Source organism: Pipistrellus hanaki, assembly GCF_964339955.1.
Source record: "Pipistrellus hanaki genome assembly, chromosome: 5".
Taxonomy (NCBI): domain Eukaryota; kingdom Metazoa; phylum Chordata; class Mammalia; order Chiroptera; family Vespertilionidae; genus Pipistrellus; species Pipistrellus hanaki.
Genome location: NC_140507.1, coordinates 50,849,803 through 50,868,633, shown reverse-complemented (window position 1 = coordinate 50,868,633; position 18,831 = coordinate 50,849,803). Strand labels below are relative to the sequence as shown.

Here is an 18,831-nt window from a genome sequence, read left to right as displayed (position 1 = left end):
TATATATATATATATATATACACACACTAGAGCCCCGGTGCACAGATTTGTGCACCAATGGGATTCGTCAGCCTGTCCTGCATCCTCTTGCAATCTGTGACCCCTTGGGGTATGTCATACTGCTGTATTGGGCCTGATCCCCACTGGCCAGCAGGGATGGTGCCAAAACTGGCAGTCCAACACCGCCTGCTTCTCCTGCCTGCCTGCCTGCCTGCTGGCCTGCCTGCCGCTCCTTCCTACAGCTCCTGCTCATCCTGGCTTTGCTGCACCTGCTGTGGGCTCGCACTGTCAGTCCTGATCAGGAGAGGCTTGTGCTGCCATAGAGGCACTCGCCAGCCTGAGTCCTGCATCTGGTTCCCCTTGGTCAGCTGAGCGGTGCTCCCATTGTGGGAGCGCACTGACCACTAGGGAGCAGCTCCTGCATTAAGTGTCTGCCCCCTGCTAGTCAGTGCACATCATAGTGACTGGTTGCTTGGTTGTTTGGTCGCGTAGGCTCTTACATATATAGATATTCTATGGCTGCCATTCATGCCACAAAGGTTAACAGACACTAGGGTCCCCAAGCCTGAAATGTTGACTATTTGGCACTTTACAGAAACTGCCACCTCTTGTCTAATTGACTTTCTTTAGTGTGTGCAGATGCCCTGTTATTCTGGTTTTTGCTGCTACAGTCTGAATTTTCTGCTAGAGCTGTTTCCCTTTATAAAAATGGGTTGAGTTTGAGCATCATATATACATTTAGATTGGATTTCAGATATATCGGGGGAATTCTGGGAAAGTGCCAGTATAAATTCAATTTTTCAGATTTTCTAAATAGTGTATGTTAATTCAGTACTTTTGTATACACTCTAGTTTATTCAAGTCCTTAGGAAGGATAGTTAGGGGAATATAACCTTCAGAGCAGAAATCCTTAGCATACTGCCTGAAGACCATGGGAGCCCAGGAGACCTGTTCAGGGAGTATGTGAGGCCCTCCTTTCATAACTACATATCTATTCAAGGGTGGATTTTCTAATACTTACATCAAAGTAATATACATTAGATTGAATACAAAAGTAGATATTAGAATACAATAGTTTCCTATTAAGTCATAATTTAAAAAATAGGCAAAAAATGTGAAATACTTTCTATTTTAAAAATTGTCATTTTAGAATGTTTTTAATAACAGTGTGTTTTGTTAAAGTATTTTTAAATTTATTAATTTATAATATTAGTTTTAATTTCGATTTGATAAGTAGTAATACATATACCCCGTATAAATAAAAGGTTTTTGTGAGACCTCAGTGCTGTTTAAGTGTGTAAAGGATCCTAAGAGCAAAGAGCTTCAGAATGTTTAAGTCACAGGGTATTTAGGGCTAATAGCCTAGATTCTGAACTTCTTGTCTACAAAAGGTTAGACTAGGAGATTTCTCATTTGCTTTTGAATTTTTGAGCAGTTATGACTAAACATTTATACCCAGTTTCCAGTTCATTTGTGTAAATAATGATGATAACATGGGTTTTGGAGATAGCATACTTCTGGGTTTAAATTCTGATTTATAGTAATTTTTAGTTGTGTAAACTCAGGCAAGTTTTTCAACTTTCCTTAACAATCTGCCTAATGGTAAAAGTGTATCTACATGTGTATCTATATGTGTAGTTGTGGTTAAGAGCTAATGAGTGAAATCACAAAAATAGAGTTAAATGCTCAATGACTGTTTTCTTTTGTTATAGCTCTATAATTTCTGTTACTCATCCTTTTGTTCTCCTTCTTATTGCTAGCACATTAGTTCATGCCCCAATCAGTTCATGTTTGATAAAAATACACCTTTTAAAATACCTAATCACACTCAAAATTACTTGTGTAGCCTATATGCTATGAAGCAGCAATTTTCATCTCATGGAAGCACACCAAAGAATATATTTTTTGTCTGATGAAAAAATAGGTATACTTTTGATTTACTATGTTGCTTGTTGTCATTTTTTTAATTTGACATTCTCAGTCAAAAGAGGTCAGTGCCCCTGACTAAATAATCAGGTATTGCATGTTTTAAAAATTCTTTTGGCACACCGGTTGAAAATTGCTGCTATGAAGTGTTACAAAGGAAGAATTGTTATAAAGGAAGAATTGCGACTACCCAACATAAGGACATGCTGTGTGGTTCTGTTATCCAACCTCCGCACCCCTACTCCAAACCTAATTACCACTTTGAATTATGTGTGTATCATGTCTTTAAAAAGCTAAACATTTATTTCTAAATAATATCGAATGTTCCCTATTATATTTCATGAAAATGACATACTGCATGGACTTCTCTGTGATTTTATTTTTAAGTTTTTAAAAATTTTTTATTGTTAATATAGCTTTGGTTCATTCATTTTCAATGCTATTAATAACTCAGGTGCTCAAAGGCAATGGTTTTAATAGAGTTGTCATTTTTAAACTTTTTATTGCTGTGGCTCACAGTAAGACATTTATTGTGGACAGATATGCCTGTACATATACACCATTCTCCTTTCGTATACTTCAAACAGGTTTCATAAGACAATATTTATCCTTATTAAATCTTGGTGTGCAGTAATGCACTCTTACTTTTCTATTCTTTTTCATTTGAAATTGCTGCTGATACCCCAGCAAGAGATTCCATGATCTGCCAACTGAATTATTTTCAATTTGAAAACAGCATTGCTCTGGGATATATAAGTAGGAGTAGAATTGCTGGGTCGTAAGTAGTGTTCCACTCTCTAACCCTTGATATGTTAAACTTCTTATTTTTCCAAGGTTTTGTCTTTTATCTACTTTGAGGTTTTTCTTAATGATTTCTTATTCTTCATAATGAGCAGATCACTTCTATTCTGGATATTTCTAATGGTTATTAGATATTATTTTTCTGTAGATTTATTAAGCTAAGAATAGCATATAATGTTACTTCCATAAATACTTTGTTCTAATCTCCTTAGAAAGGCAAATAAAGCTTTTTTTGCAAAATTATTTCTAACTATAGGCCCAGTGCATGAAAATTGTGCATGAGTAGGATCCCTAGGCCTGGCTGGCAATCGGGACCAATTGAGGCCTTCCAGTAGCTGGCCGGGCCTTCTTTCCTCGACTGCCAGCTGCTGGCTAGGGCCTCCATTCTCCAGCTGCTGGCTATTGGCTGGGGCCTCCCTTACCCAGCCTTTGTTTCACGCCGCCCCCCCTGGTGGTCAGTGCACCTCATAGTGAGCAGTCAAACTCCTGGTTGAACTCCTGAGGGGACACTTTGCATATTAGACTAGAGGCCCAGTGCACAAAATTCGTGCACGGGTTGGGGGTGTCCCTCAGCCCAGCCTGCACTCTCTCCAATCTGGGACCCCTTGAGAGATGTCTGACTGCCTGTTTAGGCCGGATCCAGTGGGCCTAAATGGGCAGTCGGACATCCCTTTTACAATCCAGGACTTCTGGCTCCCACTGCTTGTCTGCCTGCTTTCTTGATTGCCCCTAACTGCTTCTTCTTGCCAACCTGATAACCTCCTAACCAATCCCCAGCCAACATGATTGATGCCTAACTGCTTCCCTGCCAGCCTGTTTGCCCCTAACTGCCCACTCCTGCCGGCCTGGTCACCCCAACTGCTCTCCCTTGCAGGACTGGTCCCTCCCAACTGCCCTCCCCTGCTGGCCTGATCCTGATCACCCACAACTGCCCTCACTTGCAGGCCTGGTCCTTCTCAACTGCCCTCTCCTTCTGGCCATCTTGTGGCAGCCATCTTTGACCACATGGGGGCAGCCATCGTGTATGTTGGAGTGATGGTCAATTTGCATGTTACTCTTTTATTAGATAAGATAGAGGGCTAGGGCACAGTTGGGGGCCAGCTGGATTGCCCTGAAGGGTGTCTTGGATCAGGGAGGGGGTTCTCTTGGGTTGTGGGGCAGCCTGGGCAAGGGGACTGTGGTGGTTTGCAGGCTAGCCACAACCTCTAGCAACCCAAGCGGAGTCCCTGGTATCTGGGATTTATTTATCTTCTATAATTGAAACTTTGAGCCTTGAGTGGAGCCAAGCCTCCTGCTTGCTCCATGGCTGCAGCCATTTTTGTTGGGATTCGTTTATTTTTTATAATTGAAACTTTGTAGCCTTGAGCAGAGGCCAAGGCAGGCCAGGGCTGTGGAAGCTTGGCTTCCTCCATCGCCGGGGGCAACTCAAGTCTCCTGCTCTCTCCAGTTCTGTAGCTGCTGCATTTTGGTTTGGATTTATTTATCTTCTATAATTGAAACTTTGTAGCTTTGAGTGGAAGCCTGGGCCTGCCAGGGTGTTCAGAAAGCTTGGCTTCCTCTATCGCTGGGGAAACCCAAGCCTCCTGCTCACTCCGTGGCCTCAGCCATCTAGATTGTGTTAATTAGCATACTCGCTCCTAATTGGCTTGTGGGCGTGGCTTGTGGTTGTAGCAGAGTGATATTAATTTGCATAGTATTCTTTTATTAGATTATTAGATAGGATATTTCACTGTTCCCCTTGAAAAAAAAAACATTCCCTACCTCATCTTCTACTGTTTCACTTGACCAGAATCTATACTCTGGATATATTGATTATAGTCTTTCTAAAGTGTATCATGGTTTGTTAAATCCTTATTTTCATTATTCATGGCATATACTTTGTGTTCCTTTGTACCTACCCAAATTCTTTATATTTTTCAGGACTTTGATAGTTAAATCACTTCTATGTGACAATTTTTGCTACTCTCAGTCCTTGTCATTCTTTGAATTCACAGCACTTAATTTTCTCTTGCTATCTCTTTTAGTATCTCCCTCACCCTCCCTTTCCATTCCTTTTCCCCCTCCCAGTGCCCTTCTTGCCGCATTTCCTTCTCCTCTCTCCCTCATTCCTTCCCCTCTCCTCCCTCCTGTCTCTCCTTAACCTGTAACCAATCAATCTTCTACACCCCTTTTCTTGGCTATTGGCATTAATCGTGGCCACTGTCTGTCACTGGCTAGCCAGCTCTCTCCTTTGCTTGTTCTCTTTCTTCATTGAGCCACTATTTCCCTCTTTCTTATTCCTCTATTTCTCTTGCTCTATTTTCCCCTCCAACATCCCTGCATCTATTCTATATCTCTTGCCATTTGCCTCCCCACAACATATTTCTCTTTTTCTCTGTTTGTTCTGTCCTTAGTGAATCTGTGTTGGTTTTATCTCTGCTGTCTTCCTCCCACCATCTCTCGGTTGGTCACACAGCGGGTGGACTCTTATTTATTCTTAGACACTCTGTATCAGGTCTTACTCCAGTTGCCCATCTCCTTTCTTCCCCTGTCTACCTTTATCTTTCATTTTTTTGCCTTTCAATTTCTTCCTTTGGTTTTTTGTATCATCTTCTATTTGAGCATCTCCTAATTACTATGAAAGAGACAGAACAGATCTTACCCTGCAAGAAGTTACTTTATAACATGGGAGATAACAGGAAGGAATGAGTATAATGTACAAGGAGAAGTAATGGGTAATAAAGCAAAGGCAGACTAGCATTTAATCATGTATGATCCTGTAATGCCTCTCACATATATTGTTGGTTAAAACTGATTTCTTATTTTGGCTGTTAATTGTAAGTTCTCATTAGCAGGGATATGAAAGGTCGTGCACTTCATAGAATTGTGCATAGTGCTGAGTACTTGGCAGTTGTATATTACATATTTGTTGCAGGATGGAGAAGGAAGAACTACCTCATCGTTGTTTGGCGCTGTTTGGTTCAACTGTTAGGTGGCACCATGCCACCATTCTTGCCTAACTGTCTTAGTCTTCCCTCACCATGAAGCAGCTGTAGCAATTGTCTTTAAGGTTCCCATGTCCAGTCACACACAGGATGATTTGGGAACCACCTCATCAGAGTAACTTGAGGTGTGCATTTTGTTATGAATCCCACCTTAGAATCTCCACCTGAATTTCATGGGATGTTCCCTGAAATCTGCTTTTTCAAAAAAGCCCTTATTATACACTCTAAATTATGAACACCCCTCTGTAAAGGGAATTATTTTTACAAACTGTTATAAAATTCTCTGCTTCTCACCTTTATATACTAAGCTACTAACATAATGTGATATACTCTTTAGAACTATGGAAAGTAGAGGAATACTAAGGAAATTAAATATGGACCCCACGAGCATATGTTATGGTGCAGAGACTGTTAAAGGAAGAAATATGAACTGTGTTTTTATGTATTATTTGAAATCAGTATTTTTAAGACACAACAAACCAAAGTAGGCTTTATATTTTGTGTGCTTTCTATATAGTTTTGATTAATCAGGTTATATTTTTCTGTACTTCCGTGACATATGGCTTTATCTGTTTATTTTAAAAACTTAGCAGCCATAGTTGTTTTGGCTCAGAAGATAGAACGTCAGGCTGCAGACTGAATGGATGCAGGTTTGATTCTGGTCAAGAGCATGCATCTTGGTTCCAGGCTTAATCCTCTCCCTCTACCGCCTTTGCTCTCTCTCTGTCTCTCTCCCCCTCATTTTCACTCTCTCTAAAAATCAGTGGAAAATAATATATTTGGGTGGTAATTAACAAAACAAAAAATTGCAAAGAAAATATAGTTGCTTCATGGAGAGATCTCTTTTGCCTACGTTGTGCCAAGAACCTACCTTTGACTCAATTTTTAGAATTAGTTATAAAGCATAATAAGTTCTGATTAAATTAATTGAGTAATTTTATATGTGCACTTTTTGCTGTTAAAATATACTTAAAAAATAAATGCTAAAGCTTTACTTAATTCCAGAATAATTTAAAGTTACGAGTTGATTCTTATGTTTTTTTCATCTTTAATTTAAAAAAATATATATTTTATTGATTTTTTTATAGAGATGAAGGGAGTGAGATAGAGGGTTAGAAACATTGATGAGAGAGAATCGATCAGCTGCCTCTATACACCCCCTACTGGGGATGTGCCTGCAACCAAGGTACATGCTCTTGACCGGAATCGAACGTGGGACCTTTCAATCTGCAGGCCGACGCTCTATCCACTGAGCCAAACCGGCTCATCTTTAATTTTAATGTTTAATAAATGTCCTTTAGTGTTACTTCTTTGGGTGAATTTCCTTTTATTTTTTTGAATTCTCACCCGAGGATATTCTTCCATTGATTTTAAAGAGAGTGGAAGAAAGTAGGGGAAAACAGAGAGAAACTTTGATGTGAGAGAAACATCTCGATTGGTTGCCTTTTACCTGTGCCCTGATGAGGGCTCAAGCCAGGGAGGAGCCTGCAACCAAGGTACATGCCCTTGACTGTAATCAAACCTGGGACCCTTCAGTCAGCAGGCTGATGCTCTATCCACTGAGCCAAACCATCTAGGGCTGAATTTCCTTTATTGACCAAAAACTTTTCTGTTTCATAAGATTTATACACAGTTATTTACTTGAATATTACTATGTTAATTATTTTGAAATTTTAATATCTTGACATCTATTTTTAAAATAAAATGGACAAGTTATACTCTAAGGCTTTTAAATCAATATTTAATGATGTTTAGGATGGAGCTGAAGGGATTCAGTAATTAGGTGAGCAATTTGTTGCATGATGTTAAAATTCTGCTGAAATTACTAGAGTCAAATTTTTCCCTCTGGGAAGTATTCATTCAAAACTTTAAAAATCTTTTCATGCATATGATACTGAAATAATGCTTATTTTTTCTTTTTGCAGCCATTTTAAAGCTCAGTATCTCCAAGTTATAACATGGTTCTTGATAAAGTACTAGTGTGTAAACTAATGCTGCAGAATTGGATAGGTTTTGCAGAGTTACACAGGATTCATTCAGCTGCTATAAAAAGCCAAAGAAACTCAATTGCAATTTTATTGTCCACTTTGATAGATTTCCTGCCACCTTTGTAGCAGGGAAGCTGTTTGTCACTGTATCGCTCTCCTCCGACAGCTGGACTAGGTTTTATAAGCAGTAATAGGTTCTTCTGGTATAACTGGACTGTGTTGGTTATACCAGTCAAATATGTACCTGTTAAGAGTAATCTTATAATTCCATTATTTTCTTGTTAGTCCTTTAGGTTTTCAGTATTTATCTTTTTCTCTTATGCTTTAAATGGTAAATGGAACATTGATGTTGAATAATTAAATAATACTATTTTCACTTGATCTGCTAACATGCTTCTACTCTTGAATTAAAACTTAAAATAATTTAATATATTCCAAATTTGAAGAACTGTTCAAAAATTATTTTTCTAAACAAATAAAGGTAAAAACTATAGATACCTATATTGCCATAAGGTTAGAATGGGCCTATGACTTGAAATAATCAACTAAAAGTTAACTCACACTTGAGTTAAAAATACAATATGACTTATGTTTTCCCCCATATGACTAGTTTGGGTAAAGTAGTCCATTATTTTGGATTATATTGGAAATATCTTAAGATTTTACTTGCTGTTAACAATGATGGTTTAAACAAATGTCAGTCATTTTATAGCAGAAGAAAATACAGTTTAAGTTGGATAAAAAAGAAGGTTAAAATCAGTTTGTTAGAATTTTTCTATGTGTTTTCTTAAAAGTATTTTTTAACATGTTAAGTGCCCAGCCTGTTTTGTCTTCCAGATGGAAAGTATAGTGTCAGTCACCAGTGACTGACTGGGCGCTTAACGTGTTAAAAAATCACATGCTATAAACTGGTATTTATAAATATGTACGTGTTTATATGAATGAATTTATGGTGGCTATATAATGAAATTAAAAGCTTCATATTTTTAATATAAATTTAAGAGTTATAAAAATTTCCACATTTCATGAATTGTCACCATTTTATATTTAATTGCTAAAGTGTTCTTTGACTTTATTTTTTTTAACCAAATACTATTTATTACTATTTTATACTTTTAAAAATAATATGTGCTCATTGTAGGAAATTTGGAACCTAATACCAATGTATACACACAGAAACCAAGAATCACCTATTATTGACTCACTTGTGTTTGACTTAGTATTACCATTTTGATGTAAAACTTTTTATCTTATGTTATATGTATAAACATATATATACATATAATTCTTTTCATATAAAAATTATCTTACTTATATTTTATAATAGTTTCATTTAATGATATATTTCTTACATGATTTTTTTACATTTATTTTGTTTAATGAAGCTTTATTTAGAACAACAGGCTGTAGCTGGAGTTAGTGTGGCTGCTGTAATTTGCAGACGCCTATTCTAGAACACTACTAGAAAACTGTGTGCCCATGATTCTTATTTTTAGGCAGTTGTTGTGGAAAAAACTTGGAGCTCAGGCAATTCTGGATTTAACTTCCTATGGAAGATCTTGGGCACGTTATCAAACTTATCTGATGCTTAATTCAGAAAATGGAAATGAGAATGATGAATGTATAGTGCCTTACTCAGTACCTGGAGGATAGAGGGACAGGTGAATTAGTTTCCAAGAGTCAAGAAGGTATTTTGATATTCTTGTTGCTTTTGGTATGTACTACATTTTAGAGCTTGCTGCACCAATTTGTTATTACCAAAGGTGTGTACCTTTTTCCCCTCAATACTTTACTAGCATTAGGTAATTTAATGTTTTTTTTAAAAATTCATTAATTGATTTTTTATTTTTGTTAATCCTCACCCAAGGTTAGTTTTCTTCTATTGCTTTTTTTTTTTTTTTTTTTTTTTTTTTGAGAGAGAGTGCGAGAGAGGGGGAGAGATACAGAGAATCATTGATATGAGAGAGTGGCATTGGTTGCTTCCTGCATGCACTCCAACTGGGCCAGGGATTGAGCCAGCAACTGAGGTACGAGCCTTAGCCAGGGGTCGGCAACCTTTAAGACATAAAGAGCCACTTGGACCTGTTTTCGAAGGAAAAAAAAACCTGGGAGCCGCAAAATCATTGTGACATTTAAAACAAATATAACACTGCATATATTGTTTCTTACCTTAATGCTATATACCGGATCGTGCAGTTAGCTGTCAATCTGAAGAAAAAAAGGATTTTTTCACTTAACAAAAAGAGCCGCAGGTTGCCGACACCTGCGGGCCTAGACCAAACTCAAACTCAGGACTCTTCAGTCTGTCTTCTGAGCAAAACCAGCTAGGGCTAGTGCTTTTTAAATTATTTTTATTTAAATGTAGTTGGTACACAATATTGTATTCAGTTTCAGGTGTGCAGTGGAGTGATTCATTTATATATTATACAGTGTGATTATCACACTAATTCTAGTAATCATGTATCACTGTGCAAACTTATCACAACATTTTCTACTGCATTATCTACTGCATTCTCTTCCACATTTTTCACTTACTTCCACCCTGTCTGGCAACAGTTTGTTTGATCTCTGTTTCTGTGAGTCTGGTTTTTTGTTATTGTTTCCTTACATGAATTTTAATGGCTGCATGTAATTAAGTGTAGATAGTGCATCATATTGTGGGGAAGTAAAGTTAAAAGCAAAAGGTGTAGTTTTGATGCAATTAATATCGGATGCTGTTGGACCACTTATAATTCTAGGAAGGAATGATTGAATAAATGATTCAAGTTTACTTTTCATATTCTGGCTTTGTCCAAAATTTTACTTGGAAAAATTGGTGGAGGTGATATTTTTAAAATCTGTGATCCACTTCAGGAGAAGATTGAGAGGTCAGAGTTTTTCCTGTACCTGTTGCTTAAATTCCTTCTTTTTAAAATATTCAGTATTCAATATGCTATATTTTGGGGTACTGTCTTCTAATTTTCTTAGGATAGCATAAGCTTTATTCTTGATATTATTCAAGTCAGGTTGTATTAGGGTAGCACTTAGGAGGTTAGATTAGAACCAAAGTATTTAGATTTATAATCAATATGATTTGCATAAATTAGATCAGTAAATTTTTATAAGCATACACATATTTATAATCTGATCTTAACTATTATGTGTTATCATATTACCATTGTTGCAAGGTATTGGATCAGAGTCTTTGTAAAAGATATATTATATGGAGGTAATCACTGTGAGCTACTCCATATGGGTTATGGATGCTACTCTATATGGGAAGAATTAGCTATTTTTCAAGACATGTCTTATCAGCTGTGGAAAGGTTGGTAACCTAAGAATTAGAAGTTAGCATATCATATTTCAGCTTGTATTTCCATAGGAAAATAAAGTACAATAAAAAAGATGCATTTACTTAAAAAAAAAAAAGCCTGTTTCTAAACATTGCCTAACATTTAAAAGTAAATTTTTTATAAGTTAAAATTTAACAAAAATATATTATTTAAATCGTAATTTCTTGACATATTCATCTTTTAGCTCCTAATTAGTAAATTTGAGTGCTAATTAAGTTGAAAGTAATGGCAGAAGAAATGTTGAGGTTATTAGCGCAAGAGTATCTCTAACTAGTAGTTTATAGAAGTGCTTTCCAAACATTACAAACAACTATAGATTAGCTATCAAATGATTGTGAAGATTAATGACTAGTCTTTTAGCTGGGTAATTTAGAACAATATCTGGTAATTAATTAGGAATTATCAGTCACAAATACCATTAGGAAAACAGTATCAAAAAAGATAAGAGCAATGATAAGTGCTCTTTGGCAATTTTGCTTTTAGGCAATTGGAGTACACTAAGGGGAAATTTAAAAGTCAACTTGAGAATTTAAAAAGCATTTTTAATATACATATTTACAGAAGAAACAGTAAACAAGTTGGCTTGCTTAGGGAAGGCAAAACATTATTTTGAATAGATTTGACTACAAGTGTAGAGGCAGGTACAATCCACTGGCTTTTATCCAAAAGAAAAATTAGTATTCTTATACATTTTTGACATCTGGAATCAAGTACCCAGGCTCTGAACTCCCATAGAGACAGGAGACAGGTCCCCACCACCCTTGATGTTGTTAGACCACTTATAATTCTAGGAAGGAATGATTTAATAAATGATTCAAGTGTACTTTTCATATTCTGGCTGCAAAGAGATAGTCCCACAGTTCCAAGGAAAGACCTCCCTGGGATGCAAACTAGCAAGAGGTTTAGTGATATATTTCATAATAAAGCAATTCAAAATCCTTAATTTGAATAAGAAAAAGCCAATTATTATTAAACTAAACTCATTCTAGCACTAGAGATCTGTGTTTTCAAAATCACTGTGAGGTTGGTAATTACGTGACTTGTATTCCTTAGATGATAATTGTGTCGGTGCCGAAATGATCTCCCTAAAGTCAGTTTTCCAAATAAACTGATACTATAAGAAATCAGATCATGTCTCCTTATTCGGATTTCTGTAATGGTGAAAAAAATTCAAAGTCTTTAACATAGTCTATAATGCTCCATTTTTATTATCTAGCCATTGGCTACATCTCTGACTTTTCCATATATAGTTCTCTGTCTACTGGTCTATTATTCCTCAAACATACCATGCTTATTTTGGCTTTCGGACCTTTGTATTTGTTCTTCTTTCTGCCTGAATCTGTTTTACTTCTAATACGCTCTCACAATTTCTTTTCAAATATAGTATCTTCAGATACCTTGCCCATTTACCCTAGCAAAATACACCTTTTCCACCTAGACTATCTTTAGTTATTTTCCATCTTCTTTTTTCCTCCAGATTTCTTATTACTTGACATTTACCTTATGTTTATATGTTTATTTTGAGCTATGAGCTGGGGGCAAATCAATAAAAGGCCAAAGGCTTTCTGAGGTCTGCCTCTACCTCTGCTACTCGACCACCAGATTGCCTGGTCTTCCTCCAGAGCCTTCTGAAGAAATACTGTAGAGTGGGCTCAGGTTGGCTGCACCCCATAGACCCTTCCACAAGGCGAGAGCTCAGTAGGGTGGGGTTACTGGGGTCAGGAGGATGTGGGTCTCCTACTTGGGGGCAGCATGGTCAGGAACTCAGCTGGGGTATTGGCCCCTACCCAGAGCCATACCATGCAGTCTCTGCCAAATCTCCAACTCTAGCTCTCCAAGGGGGAGCGCTCTGTAGATTCAGGTTGGGTGCAGCCAGCTGTCCCCTCTGTAGGAGCCCTGAACATTTTTATTGTTTGACGTATCACATCAAGGCATGAATGTACTATAGATGTCCATGATTCAAAGCTAGTTAATAGCTATAGAAGGAAATGTGTGCATTGTGTATTATTATTTTTCCTTGCCTTTTACCAAACAATTCATGTATTAATAAACTATAATTATGCTTTTACTTTCTTCAAGTATTAGTATAATCTTTTGAGAGACATTTCCCATTGCAGCACTAATGACAATCACATAATTATTGGCTATAAGATAATCTTGATTAGATAAAAAAATCATAAACCCTTGACATTAAAAAATCACAGCACTTTTATGCTTTTTCCTAATCATTTTATTTCCTTTTAGTTGGGTAAAAGGCTAAGCATGATATGGGGATGCTGACAGTGTTGAATACATAGTAGTCAGTCACATACAAGTGGAACAAATGGGTGCATAGATGGAATAACTAATTTTCAGGCCATTTGTGACCAGTTCAGAATTGAAAAACTACCGTTGACCTTTGGTGAAAGGTTGAATTTTATTTTCACTTCTAAAAGAATTTGTATTTTCTAGCTTAGTTAAAAAGGTTTTAGTAATCTATAATAATAAAAGCATAATATGCTAATTAAATCGGGCAGCTGAACGACCTTCTGGATGTCCTTCTGGACATCCGTCCTGGTGACCTTCCGGATGAAGCTGGGGCTAAGGCAAGCTGCTGCAGTTGCGAGGGCCGAGCCCCTTGCACAAATTTTGTGATATAGGATATAGGAGCTGCTCAAATTGTGAGCATAATTGATAGTTTTTAATTTCTGCTGAGTATAAGTCATGGGGAACTGAGTTTTCATTGCAGTTGAAACAATATGTTATCTAGTCCATCACATATTTTCAATGGTACATACTTAGATCCTGGTACAAGTTGGTAGAGGCCAATTGAATAGTGTGTTCTTTTGCTGTACATCTCAAATAGTCTGAATAACGATTTCTTATTGTAGTTTGATGGCATGCTACCTGTTAGCATTAAGATTAGCTATAATTTTTCTTCGTTCTTCACAATTTTCTGATTGACTTAACTATATATATATATATAGAGTCAGCGTATGTAACATTCACAATGACCGAAGGGATGACCAAATGTCAGGCTGCACGTGCAGCAGGCTCGGGTGGGCAGGGACTGGCAAGCAGGCTGAACTGCTGATCTTTCAGAGAGAGAGTGAAGTGGGGCTGATTAGCAGCCTTGCCAGCAGCCGAGCCTCTCTCTCTATCAGAGGTGAGCAGTTTAGCCCGCTCACCAGCAGCCTGGGGTGGCTGTTGATCAGCCTCACTTCTATGACCAGGCTCAGAGATAGACCCACAGACACTGACTGGCATAGAAACCAACCAATCAGAACCAAATCTGGGTGAACTGTGAGGAGCCAGTGGCTGCTTAGGAAGCGGAGCTTTTGATGCTGAGTGGCATAGAAACCGACCACTCAGAACCTAATCTGGGTGAACTGCAAAGGCAGAACCTAAGGTGGGGGCAGAGGAGGGGTTTTAAGGGCAATAGCTTATTTGGTATAAGGTGTAAGAAAGCAGTTCAATTTTTAAATGACCGGTTTGGCAGTATAGTGCATATGGCTGTATCAGTCCAGATATAGGGATTATGTATTTTTGTCTGCCAAAAATACATAATCCCTATATCTGGACTTTTTGATGAAAAAGGTTTCCCCTCTCCCATTTAAGCAATTCTATTCTATATAACCTATCTATACTACTAAAAGGGTAATATGCTAATTAGACTGCCATCTTCCGGATATCTAACTTCCTTGGGACAAAGCCATGGTGGTGGGGGCCAAGGCAGAGGCAGTTAGGAATGATCAGGTGGGCAGGCAGGTGAGTGGTTAGGAGCCAGTGGTCCCAGATTGTGAAAGGGATATCCGACTGTGGGATGGGGCCTAAATTGGTAGTCGGACATCCCCCCCAAATGGTCCCCATATGGAGAGGGTATAGGCTGGGCTGAGGGACAACCCCCTCCCTCCTGGTGCACTAATTTCGTGCACCAGGCAACTAGTCATTTTATAAGAATAATATAGGAAAATGTTTTATTGCATTTATATAAACTGGATATTTGAAAAGTTGTTAAATATATTTATGTTCTGCATACTTTGTTTTTTTGTCTGTTTTGACTGATTAAATATTTTTCATCTAGGTCACTTTCGAAATACACAAAGAAAACCTTGCCAACATATTTAGGGAATACCAGGGAAATGTTGATGAAGATATAGGGCAATGTTCTTCAAGTTCAGTTAAAGCAGTCTCTGGCATTAGCAGGGATGTAAATGTTTCTGGAGGATCCCAACAATCAGATACGAAGGATTCTCCTGTATCTCCTCATGTCAACAAAAATAGTGATGGAAAGCCAGGTATTGAGAAGACAAGTTCTTTTGATTCTGCCTCCAACATTGAACTGCAGACTTATAATACAGGTAATGAAGAAATGACAGCTGGGCAAGGAAATGAGTTACTGGATGAAGTCCCTTTAGAGAAAACACCGACAAATGACATAGCCAAAGCAGGTGATTTAGAAGTATCTTCTGACACAGTAGAAGTTGGGACCATTTCCTCTAATACTTTGAAAACAGTTGACAAAGATATGACTGTCAGTGAAGTAACTGCTTCAGTAAGTTCTCCTTCCGAAGAGGATGCTTCAGAGGCGCCAGAATTATTGGATAAGTCTATAGGAGAGGAAGAAGACGATGAGGATTATGTAGAACTGAAGGTAGATAGTAGTCCTACTGAGGAAGCCAGTCTACCCACAGAGCTCCAAGGAAATAGTTTGTCTCCCCATTCAACTGAAGCCAGGGAAAGACTGGACATGATTGGTAATGACCAAAAATTAACATTTCAAGAGGAGGAACCTGTAAGTAAGAAGCCAGCTGATACTGAAACTCAAGATTCTAATGATGCAGGATCTTCAGCTACCTCACCAGACACGACTGCTTCCCAAACAACTATGCAATCAGACATTGGTCAGATGCTGGATGAAGGGAAGAAAACAACTGACTTGACTAGAGAATCCAAAGCAAGTAATGATGCTCATGGTAATGTCTTAGAGTCTCCTACTACTTTTGAACAGAAGATTGCAAGGTTGGATGTTTCCAGTGTTGCCACAGATACCGAGAGACTAGAATTGAAGGCCAGTACTAATGTGGAGGCACCTCAACCTCTTCAACCTGTGCTTGAGGTGATTATGTCTTCTTGAAATGTGTTTGCTTGAGTTAAAATAGAGCAAGTGTATGTATATTTTATTTTTCTTTAGAATTCATTGTATCAGATTTGCAATTACATAAATGCAATATATCTAAAGATTTTATTTCTTTAGCATAGCATTTGGGTTGTAGTATGTGTTCATTTAATGGCAATTTTTATTTAACAGCATCACTAAAAGTTACTACTATCAATTTTCAGAATTTGCATAATTTTACTTTATAAAGCAAGTATTAGCAATACTTGTCTTTTACACTTTTTTTTTTTATAACCCAGCCATAGCACATTAATTTTCCAACAAAATCTAGAATTTAATTCCTGCAGAACCACCTGATAGTATATACTGTTTTATACAAAGTATGTGTTTTAAAATAGTTCCGTGAAGTATGTTTAATTTGAAGGCGGGAAGCTTTTGTGAGATGTGAGCCCACTTGATAATCCAGATATTGCCTTTCTTTCATGCTACTATTCAAAACAAAGAACGTCTCTGAATTCTTTTATAAAATGCCACATCAGCTGGTGGTAATACTAACGGGTTCCAAGTTAATTTTGTTGAATTCTACTAGTTTAGTATATCTGATAACTGCTTTAAATGTATTAAAGTATTTTCATTACTCATTGATAATTTTTCTCTAATTTGGTTCCTTAGTATTTTAAAATGTATTTGTTAGATGCATTTTATAGAATATTTTAAATTACTTATTAATGCCTTCCTTTAAAATTGAACTTATTTTATTACTCTTTTTAATTTTCTGTATTAGACATCAAGGCAACAGGAGCAGTCAGGGCAAGGAATAGCATCAGATGCCGTTAACGGACAAAGGAGGGATTCCCGACCTACTATGTTTCGTATTCCTGAATTCAAATGGTCTCATATGCATCAACGTTTGCTCACTGATCTGTTATTTTCAATAGAAACAGATATACAGATGTGGAGAAGGTTTGTCCATATGTTTATTATAGAAGATGTTGTATAATAAGTTTTAGCCTTTGCTTTCAAAGAAATTTACATAGTTTTGCAATTAATTGCTTAAAAATAGAATATAAATTATTTCTGTGGTAAGGCTTTATTGAATTAACTTACTCTTCATTATAAAAATGAATTACTGTCTCATTATAAGAACTTGAAGGTTTTTCTTTTTAAAAATTTGCCGAACATTCATTTCCTGTAACATATTTTACATTATGTAATTCACATGGAGGTAGATCCACCACAGGGGTTTATTATTAGAGATACTAAAAAAAAAAAATTGGGATTTAAGAATAACTTCAGCTCTCCAGTGAATTTTTGGTATAGCAAAATCTGTGTTTCAGATTACCCTTGATTGTATGATTTATGATTTTAAAACTGCCTAATTTGTTTATTGTTATTTGCATATTACTTTTATTCCATTAAAAAGCATGTTATGACATTATCTAAGAAAACGTTAGTAGAAAATTTATTTTCAGTAGCACATTTAGCACCATTTACCTCTAAATTTTTGCCAAATGTCTTCTCAGTTTTGTTCCCAGTTAAGGATATTTCAGTTCAACCTTTTATATCAAGTGTCAGATGAATAGTATTTACGTTTCAGCACTGGAAAAGGGCTTGGATAGTAACTGCTGCTATGGAATGGCCCGCATCTTCTGAGGAAGTATACACCCCCATGTGCCTGCTGCATCATTATCTTACTCAAGCTTTCAAGATGAAGCAAAAGCACCTTCTTATCCTCCCTCCCCTCAAGTAGGCAAATTGTGATTTTCTTTCTTTAGCTTTATCAGTAAACACCATTTATCTTTGGACAGCCATTCAACAAAGACAGTTATGGACTTCGTGAATAGCAGTGATAATGTCATCTTTGTACACAACACAATTCATCTCATCTCTCAAGTGATGGACAATATGGTCATGGCTTGTGGGGGTATACTGCCATTGCTTTCAGCTGCTACATCGGCTACAGTAAGGACTTAACTACTCTATAAAAAATTGGTGTGAAAACATGATTTTTATGCATCTTTATTGATTAAAACTTGAATGTACTGTAAATCAAAAGCAACAGAAAAGGAAGTACTAAAAGGAATGCTGATTTTTTTAGGGATGTGTCAGCTAGTGAATATAAAATGATTGACAGTGTTTCACCTATATGTTTCCTTGGCCTCTTTTTTTTTTTTTTTAGATGAAATAATAAGGAAATCACTTTGTGGTAGAATTCTGAAAGCCTGGCTTTTTATAAAATATAGAACGTTGGGAAATGATGTAATAAAATTACATTTTTATCAGACTAGAGATGTAATTGTCAAACTTGATTCTTTACAGCATGAGCTGGAGAATATTGAGCCTACTCAGGGCCTCTCCATAGAAGCCTCTGTGACATTTTTGCAGAGGCTAATCAGCCTTGTGGATGTGCTCATATTTGCAAGTTCTCTGGGTTTTACTGAAATTGAAGCTGAAAAAAATATGTCATCTGGAGGAATTCTGCGGCAGTGTCTACGACTTGGTGAGCTGTTAAAACCCATTAGTTAGGAATTTACTTGAAAAATTTTTACTATTCTAGACAAATTAAACAACATTATCTTGTTCTTGTTGTTAGGCAAATGTGTGCCAGTCATTTTGTCATATGCTACTTTTAAACTTGCTGAGAGTGAAAGACCGTGTATCTACTCTGCTAGAGTAGTATTTGACAAGTTGAATAGAGGAGG

At 36.9% G+C, this 18,831-nt stretch overlaps 1 protein-coding gene across 5 annotated transcripts in view; it reads left to right on the top strand.

Moving 5' to 3' along the window:
* Positions 1-18,831, top strand: part of LRBA (LPS responsive beige-like anchor protein) — a 514,593-nt gene that overhangs the window by 88,775 nt on the left and 406,987 nt on the right. For all 5 annotated transcript variants that reach the window (XM_084884876.1, XM_084884872.1, XM_084884875.1 and 2 more), the window contains exons 23-26: positions 15,095-16,129; positions 16,914-17,092; positions 17,938-18,091; positions 18,449-18,629. In XM_084884876.1, coding sequence (XP_084741002.1) covers positions 15,095-16,129; positions 16,914-17,092; positions 17,938-18,091; positions 18,449-18,629 — 1,549 coding nt within the window. The remainder of the gene's footprint in view (positions 1-15,094; positions 16,130-16,913; positions 17,093-17,937; positions 18,092-18,448; positions 18,630-18,831) is intronic.